This window comes from Macaca fascicularis, chromosome 16 (genome assembly GCF_037993035.2).
Source record: "Macaca fascicularis isolate 582-1 chromosome 16, T2T-MFA8v1.1".
NCBI classification, from domain to species: domain Eukaryota; kingdom Metazoa; phylum Chordata; class Mammalia; order Primates; family Cercopithecidae; genus Macaca; species Macaca fascicularis.
The window spans coordinates 17,904,695-17,916,567 of NC_088390.1; the positions used below are offsets into that span (position 1 = coordinate 17,904,695).

Below are 11,873 nucleotides of genomic sequence, written 5' to 3' on the forward strand. Positions count from 1 at the left end.
CCCTTTCCCTGAGTCCCGCCCCCTCCACTCCTTCCTTCAGCCGGCTATGTGCAGCTGAGGTCACAGGGGAGCCAGAGGCTCGGGACAAACACTGCCTGCATCTGAGTGATTCAGTGACCTGGCAGAGTGGCCCCAGCGGGTGGCTTCACCCCTTCCCTGCCCAGCCTCCTCCCCCATTGCGGTGCTGCCCAGCTGCTCCTCACAGTACACCCCTGCAGCCCCTCTGAGCAACCCCTGCTCCTAACGGTTGCCGTAACGTTGCCTGGCCAAACCAGGGTCCCGGTGGGGGCCCACTGTGTTAGCCGCCCACGCCTCCTAGTGTGTCTTGAGCACCTGCTTCCCACTGCCCATGGGGATGGCTAGAGACCTTCTCCACACCCAGACGCCCTGCCCACCTCACTCCACCCTCCGCCTCAGAGGAAGGCTCACCCCGACAGGACACCTGCAGCTTCCTGGTGCCACGGGCCTTGCTTGCCCAGCAGATGGTGGCCTTGGGCCTCTTCCCTCTCCCCTTCCCAGTTACAGTGATGTTTTGCCTCTCTGTCTCTGTCTCTCTCTCTCTCCCTCTCCTCTCTCTCTCTCTCTCTCTCTCTCTCTCTCTCTCTCTCTCTCTCTCTCTCTCTCTCTCACTCTCTCATATTACTGGCTCCTTCCCAGCACCTTGAAACAGGTTCGTCTCTCCTGTCATCAAAAAATGACCCTCAGATCACCAGCCCCAGCTGGCTGCCACCTCCCCTGCTTCACAGCCCCATTCCTGAAAGCCTTGTCCCCACGGCGTCCTCGGTCAAGCATCCTCACCACGAGCTGCCTCCATGCTCCCTGACACTCACGTCCCACCAGGCTGGGATCAGGTCGTCTCCATGTTCCCTGCAGGCAGCACTGGCCGGCCGAAGGGAGGAGGGGTCAGCCCTGAGCACCGACCGCCCCATCCTGTCCCCAGCCCGTGGGTGTCTTACCACCCATGCACACACAAGGTCCTGCTGGACTGAGGAGACCGTGTGTGTTGGAGAGGCACTAGCTTCCCTATGCCACACGGGGGCTGGAACTCGCCAGCCCAGCCATGCCTGTCCATTGCGCCATGCTCCAAAAATGGCCTGACAGCCTGCATGATTGGGGCCGCCCCGGGAAGGTCGGAACCAGGAACACCCTGCCAGAGAGATGGGACATCCTGGAAGAATGGGCAGGGTCGGGGGCTTCCCAGGGTCACTTTTGGCTCACCACCCCTTCCTGCCTCAGTGGCTTGGGGGCACCACGCTCCTTGGACCCCGATTCAAATCTCAGCTCTGCTGAGGGCTAGTTCCATAGCTCCAGGCGAGTCACGCATCCTCTTGAGAACCTCACAATGTCAAACCCTGTTAGCAGGATTGTGGGGTTCTATGGATCACGTGGGCCCTGTCTGGCATGTGGAAGGGGTTTGGGGTGCAGCTGCATCCCCGGCCCCAGCACTGCCACACCCCTTGGTCCCTTGACCTCACTTTTGTGCTCTGGAGGGCAGAACCTCTGAGCCAGCCCTCGTGGAGGGCTCCATAGCCTTCTCCCTCGACGGCGCTTTCTGGGAGCTGCCCCCACCTGCTGTCTCTGAGCCCTGCCTGCCCCTCCCCCAAAACCATTGTAGACCCCTACCTCCTATCCAGATGGGGCCTGGCCATGGAATGCTTGGGGTGAGAGGAACCCATAGCAGGCTCCAGGCATCGTTCGGGGGCTGGGCGGTGTCTGCAGAGGCCCCACCTGTGGCAGGGTTTACATGCTACAGCCCCTGCCCTCCTCTTGGGTAGCTGGGGTCAGAAGGGCCTGAGGCCTCACTCTCTCTGCATCTCAGTTTCTTCACATCTAAAATGCCATTCAAATGCCTGCCTGAGGGTGGTTGGGGCCTCCATGCAGTAAGTGGAGAGAAGCCTACAGCCAGAGGACCCCCATAAACCTTAAACATCCAGACACTGAGGGCCACTCACGGACAGCGGCCGGCTTGTGTGTCATCATCCCTTTTGGGTTAGCAATTGGGGACACTGGACCCCAGATCCCCAGGAGGCCATCCCAGACCAGGCAGGAAGAAGGCCTCAACCCTGAACTGAAAACCTGAAATTCTAGACAAACCCCAGAGCCCACTCCCAGTGTGGGCAGCGGGGAGGGGAGCGTTCTGACATTTCTCAGCTGCTGTGGGTGGGATGGAGCGCCCACCCTGAGCATGTGGGGTCCTGTGGGCCCCTCCTCCAGCCTGGAGCCAGCTGTGGGGGTCAGAGACCAGCCTGGAGCCCTCCAGCAGGTTACTCAGCCTCTGCTGTCATTGGTAATCTGGGTAAAATAATAGTAATCCCATCACAAGGTTGCTGTGGGCATGAGACTTCCAGCCATGCCTGGCACATAGGAAGCTATTGTCATTTGTTTCACTGGCTTTGCACCTGGGCACAGGCCGCCACCCTTCTGCTGCCTTCGCTACCTCACCCCCTGCCCCCAGCATGGTGGCGCTGTGCCTCTGGCACCTGGTGACTTCTCCCTCCCCGGCCTCAGGTTTGCTTCACTCTTCCAAGGGCCTTTTTGGCGTGACTGTCCTGTCCCGGCCATGTCCACTCCAAGCAGCTGGTCCAGGTGTGGGGCAGGCCCCAAGCTCAGCAGAGGACAGTTTTGAGACTTAGAGGAGGACGGCATCAGATTTACATGAAGTCAGCATCTCAAGGGATTACCACGTCACCGCCTCCTCTCACAGGTCTGAGAGCCGGTCCCCTGGAGGGTGCAGGTCTCATCCTAGGTAAAACAGTCCCAGCCTAGCTTCAGTGCTCCTGCTGCCAGAAAGGGTCGAAAACCACGCTGATGCCTTCACTGTTGCCTGGAATGGGAAGCCTCAGTTTCACCATCATCTGTCAAGTGAGATTAAGGAAAGGGGCCCACAGAGGGCCGTTAGAGCCAGTGGGCCGGGCGCGGTGGCCACACCTGTAATCCCAGCACTTTGGGAGGCCTAGGCAGGCAGATCACCTGAGGTCGGGAGTTTGAGACCAGCCTGGCCAACACGGTGAAACCCCGTCTTTACTAAAAATACAAAAATTAGCTGGGTGTGGTGGCACGTGCCTGTAATCCCAGCTACTCGGGAGGCTGAGGCAGGAGAATCACTTAAACACAGGAGGCGGAGGTTGCAGTGAGCCGAGACCATGCTCTTGCACTCCAGCCTGGGCGACAGAGCAAAACTGTCTCAAAAAAAAAAAAAGAGTGAGCCAGCGGACAAGGACACACACCACACCCGGCACGCAGAAAGCATGCAGCAGATGCTGACTGGTAGCCACAGCCATGGTGGTAACTGGCATCACTGGCCCAAGGGGGTCTCCCTACCCAATGTACCAGTCCAGGTGGTGCTAAATGACCCACGCTTGTGGGCATGTGCACCCCAGTGCTGAACCTCCTTCTGGGAGATTTTCAGGCACCATTTTGGAGAAGGGAGGCGGGGACCACAGCTGGCCGGCCAGCCTGTAAGGCTTTTTTTTTTTTTTTTTTGAGACAGGGTCTCACTCTGGTGCCCAGGCTGGCGTACAGGCAGTGGTGTAATCTCAGCTCACTGCAGCCTCGACCTCCCAGGCTCCAGCAATCCTCCCACCTAATCCTCCTGAGTAGCTGGGACTACAGGCGCACACCACCACCCCTCACTATTTTTTGCAGAGACAGAGTTTCACCATGTTGCCCAGGCTGGTCTCAAACTCCTAGACTCAGGCGATCCTCCCACCTTGGCCTCCCAGAGTGCTGGGATTACAGGCATGAGCCACTGCACTCAGCCTACCAGCATGTAAAGCTTGAGGGCTGGGCTCCAACTGGAGACTCACCTGCCTTTCCTTTCTCTTCATCAGACGTGTTCCAGCTGCCAAGAAGCCGGGGCCACCATTGGGTGCTGCCACAAAGGATGCATCCACACCTACCACTACCCGTGTGCCAGCGATGCAGGTACGAGCCCGCCCGGGAACAGGAGGGCATTGGAGCCCATCCAAACAGTCCAGGGGGACCCTGGGCACAGCTCCCCAAACCCAGGCCCCATCTCACTCTTCAGTTTCCCTCCTCTCTTGCCCCAGCAATTCTTTATCTTTCTGTCCGCATAGACCTCTGCTGGGCAATGCCAGGGACATGGAAATGAGGCATTCCCCAGTCACCTGCTTGAGGAGTGCCCAGAGCAGTGAGCGAAGATAGAGGCGTAAATTACAATGTGGAATGCTGTCTGTGGAGCCGTCATTGCCAAGGGGCGGGGAGGATCTCAGGCCTCAGAGAGAAAGGGGCATTGGGGGTTGGGCCTTTGAAGGATGAGTAGGAGTTCACTGAGCAGAGACAAGGGGAAAGGCACTACTATGACAGCAAAAACCAAATGAGTTGGGGGTGATGAGATTCAAAACAGAGACTGAGACCCATGATCTCCTGTTGGCCACAAGGAGCAATTGTGGAAGCTCTGAAGCAGGGTAACGGGGTCTGGAGGTAGGTCCAGGCTCCCCTCATCCTCCCCCCAAGTCCCTCCTCTCACTCATGCATTCATTTGTTCCACAAACATTTATTAAGCCCCTACTATCACTGGGCACACAGAGTGACACTGCATGGACTGGAGCTACCCAAGAGCCCTTACCTTTATCGACCAGGTGGGGAAACTGAGGCTCAGAGACATTCCTTATTTCATCCAAAGAAAGCAGTTGCTTATGGTACAATATTCGTCATTGGTGACAACAATGTTTGGGGAGATTTGGGGCCAACTTTGGCCTGGATTCAAACCCTAGTGATAGTGGGGGTTTTCGTTTTTGTTTGAGACAGGGTCTTGCTTTGTCACCCAAGCTAGAGTGCAGGGGTGCAATCATGGCTCACTGCAGCCTTAACCCCCTGGGCTCAATCATCCTCCCACCTCAGCCTCCCGAGCAGCTGAGACCACAGATGTGCGCGGCCATGCTGGCTCCTGGTAGTGTGTTTATTTTTATTTATTTATTTATTTATTTTTGAGACGGAGTCTCACTCTGTCTCCAGGCTGGAGTGCAGTGGTGCGGTCTTGACTCACTGCAACCTCTGTCTCCTGGGTTCAAGCGATTCTCCTGGCTCAGCCTCCCAAGTAGCTGGGAGTACAGGTGTGCGCCACCACGCTCAGCTAATTTTTGTATTTTTAGTAGAGACGGGGTTTCACCGTGTTGGACAGGATGGTCTCAATCTCTTGACCTCATGATCTGCCTGCCTTATCCTCCGAAAGTGCTGGGATTACAGGCGTGAGCCACTGCGGCCGGCCCCTAGCAGTGTTTTTAATGTGTGGTCTTGAGCAAGTTGGTCAGTATCTCTGCACGCAGTTTCCCCACCTGTATGATGGAGATTAATAGCCTCTTCTCTGCAGAGCTGCTGGGAGGAGAGTGAAATAAACACTACCCACACAGTGCTGCCTCAGTCCTGTTTTGGGTCCAGCCTCTGTGACCTCTCCCCTGTACCCTCAATCCCTCCCAACTCTGGCCTGGAAAGAGGTGAAGTCATAACCCACCTCCCAGCGGACAGAGCCCAGGTCCCCCAGACTCCCATCACTCTCCCAGCAGCCCCACCTACTGCCTCCCCTCCTCACCTGATGCCCTGCTGGTTTTGCCTGGACAGAGGGGACCACAGCCTGTACCCCACCTGCCTGCTGGGTCCCCGGCCAGTGTCAGCCCAGTGGAGCTGCCCCAGGGAGGACACAGAGGACTTCCGAGTGCTGACAGTTCCTTGGCAGGGGCTGAGCTGCCCACACCCAGTGGGGAGGGGGCTTGCTGGAGCTGGGTCGGGGAGGATTCTCACTGGCTCCACCCTCCCACTCTGAGCAGTGTGAGCCAGAGTTTAACATGGACCCTGCCACTTGCCCAGGCATGTGGCCGCACTCCTCTTAATAGCTGCCACGAGTTGCATTCCTCCTTCCACAGTGATTAACTTAGCGCCAGCTCCACTCCCAGCCCTGCGACAGGCCCATGTTGTTTCCAGCCATCTTCACGGATTGGCTGCCTCACCCACAGCACACAGCATGGCGTGGACAGTCCCAGGACTTAATGCCCTGGCTTTCTTGTTCCATGCCTATGTTCTTTCTCCTACCCCAGCGCTACCCAGTCCCCCAAGGGGCTTACCCTTGAGTGGGACAGACAGCAAAACCGTGGTTCTTGGCCACAGTTAGAGAGACCAGACAGGAAGTAGAGTGCACTGTAGGAGAGGTTCATCCTGTCTGAACCAGGAAGAAACCTAGGAAGACTTCCAGGAGGAGGTGACATTTAAGCCAGGCCTCAAAAAATCGGGGGAGCTGGGCAGAAACTATTTAGTGGTGGGACTTGTATACTAGGCTTTGAGCAAGAGAACTTTTGTTTCAGGTAAAATCCTAGAAGGATTCCTCATATAACAGGGATCCCTGTAGCGCCACGAAGATTGAGGCAGGAAAGGGACTGGGAATGCTGTAAATGGAGACATACACCTCAGAGACTGCGTTGGCACAGAATCCATGGGACTTGATGATGAGGGAGAGGGAGGTGGCAAGCCTGATGCCCAGCTTCCCCGTGAAGGGGAGAAGTAGGATACGGATGTGCAAATGGAGTTATTAGCTGCTGCTGCAGAGCTACTGGCCCTTCCAGGCCCAGCTTCATTTCTCCAGTGCCAGCCCTTCATTATTCCTCAAAAGGGCATGAGTTGGCTACAGACTCTGCTGGGAGCAGGATGATCTAGGGTGGCCCCAGCTGGACCAGCTTGCCTTTGCTCCACGCGGTCTCATCCTCCAGCAGGCTGGCCTGGGTGCGTCCTCATGGCGGCAGCAGGGCTCTGAGAGAGTGGAGGTCACAGGGCCTCTCACAGCCTAGGTCCTGGACTTCACCACGTTCTGTTAGCCAAAGCAGATCCCAAGTCCAGCACAGAGAAGTGCAGGCCACCTCTCCATGGGGTGAGCTGCAGAGCCACACCACAAAGGACCCGGGTGCGAGGAGGGGACGGGGCTGCTCTGCCAGGCCATCTACACACACGGCAGTTCCCTTTGGCCACACTGCAGCAGAGGCCGCTGTGGACATACAAAGTGTGGGCATCTGGGCTCAGGACCGAGTGTCGCCCATCATCAGCAGGCGGGGGCTCATCAGAGCTCTGGAAGGGACAAGATAGCGGGGTTGTGTTCACCATGGAACAGCTGGCTGAGGAGGAGGGTGGACCCCTGGGAAACCGAGGAACAGCTGCCAGAGAAGGCGAGGGGGAACAAGTAAGCTCGAGAGTGAAGGTGGGGAGGACGGGCGCTTGGGGTACAGGGAGGGCCCCCAGGGCGACTCTCTCTGCCAGCCAGGCGGCGGGGGGTGGGGTGGGAGTGAGAGGGCACTGAGGGAGCGGGCTGGTCAGGCTGATCCGATGTCTGGCCAGGGAGGAGCCCCAGGCCTCTGCATCAGGCACTGGGACTGCAGGGCACCAGGGCTGCCCATTGGCTGCCAGCCTCTGCCCTGCACCGCGCTGTCCTGGCCTACTCATCTTGCCACTTTCCAATCCTTGTTAAGGACCCCACTTTGGAGACAAGCAGTGACTCTGAAGAGCAGGCAGAGGCTGCTACACCCCAGTGTCCTGTCTGAACCTTTCCCCACTCAGGCCCTGGGGCCAACCTGTCAGTGAGCACCCAGGTTCCCCAGGTGCAGGCACCAGGTCAGGAGCCAGATCATTGAGGATTGGCCTTGCCCAGTCACTCCCGCTCCGTGCCCCATGTGGGGTGGTGCTGGGGCAGTGCTGAGGGAGCCAGTTTGGAAGTGGCAACCTCCTACCCTCAACTTCCCTTGGTGGGAGCGCCTGCAGTACCCAGGCGTGCAGGGGCAGGCCTGGGGTTTTAGCCCAGTGTCTTTGGAAAATCTGGTCCAGCCCCAGAACCGCATCTGGCTTGCCTGAGCCAAGGGAAGGGGAACAGCAGTGGCACATCTGCAGCTGCTGGCCCTGAATGGCAGTTTCCAGGTCCAAGGCACTCCCAGCTTCTGGAGACAAGGGGAGACCGCCTAAGAGAGGCCTGCTACCGCCCAGCCCTGCCCTCAGGGCTGCAGAGCTGTCCCCGCCCTGCCTTCTGGCCACCACCCTGTCACGATGCCATTGCACAGAGCCAGCTCCAGTGTGAAAGGAAGATTGTGTTGAAGACAGCACCAGCCTTCAGCTACTTTTGGGTCTGGGGTTCAGAACAGTGGCTGGTGAGGCTTGGGGGGAGGGGAGCCCAGAAGGGCACTAGCGGCTGGGGGGCCCCTGGGGGAAAAGCCAGCTTCTCCCTAGGTGGCAGCAGGCAGGGGAGTGGGGCCTCGCTGAGATAGCAACACATCCCGGGCCTAGGTGGGCATAAGCACTGGCCAAGCTTGGTTGTCTTCTCTGCCCCGCCTCCTGCACCCACTGCATGCCACACATGTGCAAGGTGGTTTATTTTTAAATTTTATTTTATTTGTTTTATTTTATTTCATCGGAGACAGGGTCTGGCTGTGTTGCCTAGGCTGGAGTGCAGTGGTACAATCATAGCTCACTGCAACCTCCGCCTCCCAGGCTCAAGTGATCCTCCCGCCCCAGCCTCTCCAGTAGCTGGGACTACAGGCATGCACCACCATGCTGGCTAATGTTTGTATTTTTGATAGAGATGAGGTTTTGCCATGTTGCCCAGGCTAGTCTTGAATTCCTGGGCTCAAGCGATTCACTCATCTCATCCTCCCAAAGTGCTGAGATTACAGGTATGAGCCACTGCTCCCGCCAGAGTGGTTTCTGTACACTCCCCTCCTTCCATCTCCATGACAGGCATACAGTAGGTGGCATAATGCCCATTTTACAAGATGTGGAGACAGGCTCAGATAAGTAGCAGATGCTCAAATCCAGGCTTGCAACACCACTACCAGTCCGTCCACAGGGGTTCATGACGTGCTCACTGGAAGTCAGTGAGCTCTTCCAGGGGCCGGGCATACATCCAGGGAAGGAGCCAGAGCTGGTGCCCTCTGGGAGCTTGCCTGAGAGTGGGGAAGAAACAAGGAGCAAGGCCGGGCGCGGTGGCTCACGCCTGTAATCCCAGCACTTTGGGAGGCCAAGCAGGGTGGATGACCTGAGGTCAGGATTTTGAGACCAGCCTGGCCAACATGGTGAAACTCCGTCTCTACTGAAAAAACAAAAATTAGCCGGGTGTGGTGGTGCATGCCTGTAATCCCAGCTACTCGGGAGGCTGAGGCAGGAGAATCGCTTGAACCCGGGAGGCGGAGGTTGCAGTGAGCCGAGATCGCGCTATTGCACTCCAGCCTGGGTGACAGAGTGAAACTCCATCTCAAAAAGAAAAAGAAACAAGGAGCAAGAGAAGATCACACAGGTCAGCCTCTTAGGAGGCAGTGACAAGTGCGGCTGGCAGAGTAAGGCGGGAGGGAGGGAGGGACTGCCTCAAGTGAGGAGGGGCGGCTCGTGGAACTCAGCGGGAAAAGCTCAGTGGAGGAGGTGAGGTGAGTCAAGACCACCAGACCAGGAGCCTCACCCGCGCCGTGGAGTGGAGTGTGGAGGGTTTTGTGCAGGATCTGTTTAACTCTTGGAAAAGAGCCCCTGCAGTCTAGAGCGGCGCGGGCAGTGCGGCTCCCCTCCTGGCGGCCGACAAAACCCCACAGCTGTGAGCCTCCACCCCGTCCTAACCACCGAAACTTCTCTTTGGTCACAGGTTGCATATTCATCGAAGAGAACTTTTCTTTGAAATGTCCCAAACATAAGGTAGGGGACCACAGTGTTTTGTAGGGGGAGGGGTGTCAAGCGGGAGACGAGCCCCACCTCGCACCTCCTTCACAGTCCGCCGCCCCTTGGCTGCGCAGCCCCGCAGGGCCCAGCCCGAGAGGGAGGGAGCTCTCCCCGCCCACCCCCAGGAGCCCCCGCTGCCGTCCGGCTCAGGTCCCCGTCCACTTGCGCGATGCCGCCGCAGCCGCCGAAAACCCGCCGGCGTCGGGGCATGGGCAGCCAGGGGCTGAAGGGCGTCCCTGGGACGGCCTCCCCGCAGCTCCCCAAGATAGGTGACAGAGTGGAGCAGGCGGGGGCGCGGGACGGTGGCACGGAGGTAAAGGTGAAGGTGGATGGGGTGGGGCCGACGGCCTCGGGCGGAGACCCCAGCCGCGCTCTAGCGTCTCCTGGGTCGGGGGCCTGGGGGGCGGGCCCACACCGGGGGCGGGGCCTGTGGCCTTTGAGGTCCGCGGTCGTGGGTAACGGGTGGGCGGGCGTCTTTTGCAGAGGCTGCCGTTGTAATCCACCCCAACGGCCGGAGGAGCCGCCGGAGCCCGCCTGCCCGCCCGCCGCCGAAGGAGAGGAGCCGCCTGCGCAGCCCCCGGGCCTTTGAGCTGCTCCCAGTGCGGGTCCAGAGCCGATCCTTGATCCGGGTCCCGGATCGTGGATCCGGCCGCCTAGGGCTCAGACTTGCGGCCCCGGGTTGGGAGGAAAACCCGTTCCGGAGCCGCCTGCTCCCGGAACCGGACGGCACAGGGCGTTCTTGCCCACCCCAGGGGCCAGGCTTGCGGAGGGGGAGCCCGCGGAGCGGCCAGACTCCCCGGGGCGCTCAGCCTCCGGCGAGGGTGCGAGACGGCTTTGGCCTGGGGACGCTTTTCCCCTCTGGAATCTCAAGACGACGTGGCACACATTCCACGTGGGTGCTGTCGCCACCCCAGTCGGTCGTGGCGTGCAGCTGGGAGCCCTGGGCTTGGGGGTGGGGGTCGAAACAGTTCTGGAAGAGGCGGAGGGCGGCTCCTGGCTCCGTGGACTAGGCGGGGGAGAAAGGAAGCCTTTCTAAGAGCGGGCTAGGCAGGCGCTGGAGGGACCTGAGCCTTTGGAACAAACCGTGCGGAACGCTTCCAGGGGCCTTCCCGCCCAGCCTTTGCCAGATCTGTCGTGCGTTTCGGGCAAAGCCGGGGTAGACCTGGGCTGTGCTCAGTTAGGGGTTGCGGGCTCTCCGAGAGGTTGTGGGCGGGACTGGGACACCCTTTGGCCTCTGTTCGTCCCCTTTCCAGTCCACCCCACCCCTGGAGCCCAGCCTGGGAGCGCAAAACCCAAGAAGCGGCCAGAACGCACCTCCGGCGGACGCGCGACCGTTGTGCACCACCAGGGACCGCCGCGCCCACTCTGCACGGGAGCAGGGACAGCGCTAGATTCGTGTACAAAACCTGTGTACCCCTCTATATATATGTTACATAGAATGTATATATGTTGGGAACATGCTCGCTTCTCCCGTGTGTCGCCGCCGTGCGTCGTGCGCCCGCAGCAGAGCCCCAACCGGGCCTTTGCCGGGTAGGGGGCTACCACGACGCCCCTTGCCCACGCAGCCACCACCGGCCCGGGCCAGTCCCTGCCAGTCCGTCTGCCTGTCCGTCCGTGTCCTCAGCTCTGTCCACGCTTCGATAGGCCTGATGCAGCCCCCAGCCCAGGGCCGCCCTAGCAACTTCCTGTACATATGACTGTAAAATGGTAAACGTGTGTATTATATCTGGCCTCGTTATATAGTGTATATATATGTATACATATACATATATATAATATATATGAAGACTGTAAATGTTAAGACGACTAGTGTTCTTATTAGTATATTGCTTCACACTGAAGATTGTGTGTATCGAGCTGTTTCTAAAAGATGTTTATTTTCCTTAAGAGTAAAAAACAGTCATTGCATTCAGAAAAAAAAAAAAAAAAGTCAATAAAGATACAACGATTGTTTTGGAAAATCTGCAGCCCGTGGATTCCGACCAGATTCAGCTGGGAGCCGGGCCAGTGTTTAGGTTGGGGAATGGGAATGAAGGGAGGGGCTCAGGAGGGCATGAATGGAGTCAGGGAGCCCGCCCTTCACAGAACAGGAAACCTCTCCGCGCCTGTGCCCCCTCTCCAGTGTGGCGGCGGGTCGGGAGGGAGGAGGCTTCTTTGCTGTGAAAGGACCAGGGGCTAGGATG

General features: G+C 58.6%; 1 protein-coding gene across 3 annotated transcripts in view; it reads left to right on the forward strand.

Moving 5' to 3' along the window:
• RAI1 (retinoic acid induced 1) overlaps window positions 1-11,873 on the forward strand; it is a 192,844-nt gene that overhangs the window by 119,630 nt on the left and 61,341 nt on the right. Inside the window, exons 4-6 of one of the 3 annotated variants that reach the window (XM_065532291.1) lie at window positions 3,831-3,924; window positions 9,617-9,666; window positions 10,174-11,651. In XM_065532291.1, coding sequence (XP_065388363.1) covers window positions 3,831-3,924; window positions 9,617-9,666; window positions 10,174-10,188 — 159 coding nt within the window. In that variant the 3' untranslated portion in view covers window positions 10,189-11,651. Of the gene's footprint in view, window positions 1-3,830; window positions 3,925-6,317; window positions 6,496-9,616; window positions 9,667-10,173; window positions 11,652-11,873 lie in introns of those variants that run through there. The other 2 variants (XM_065532292.2, XR_012425321.1) reach the window with 2 other exon arrangements.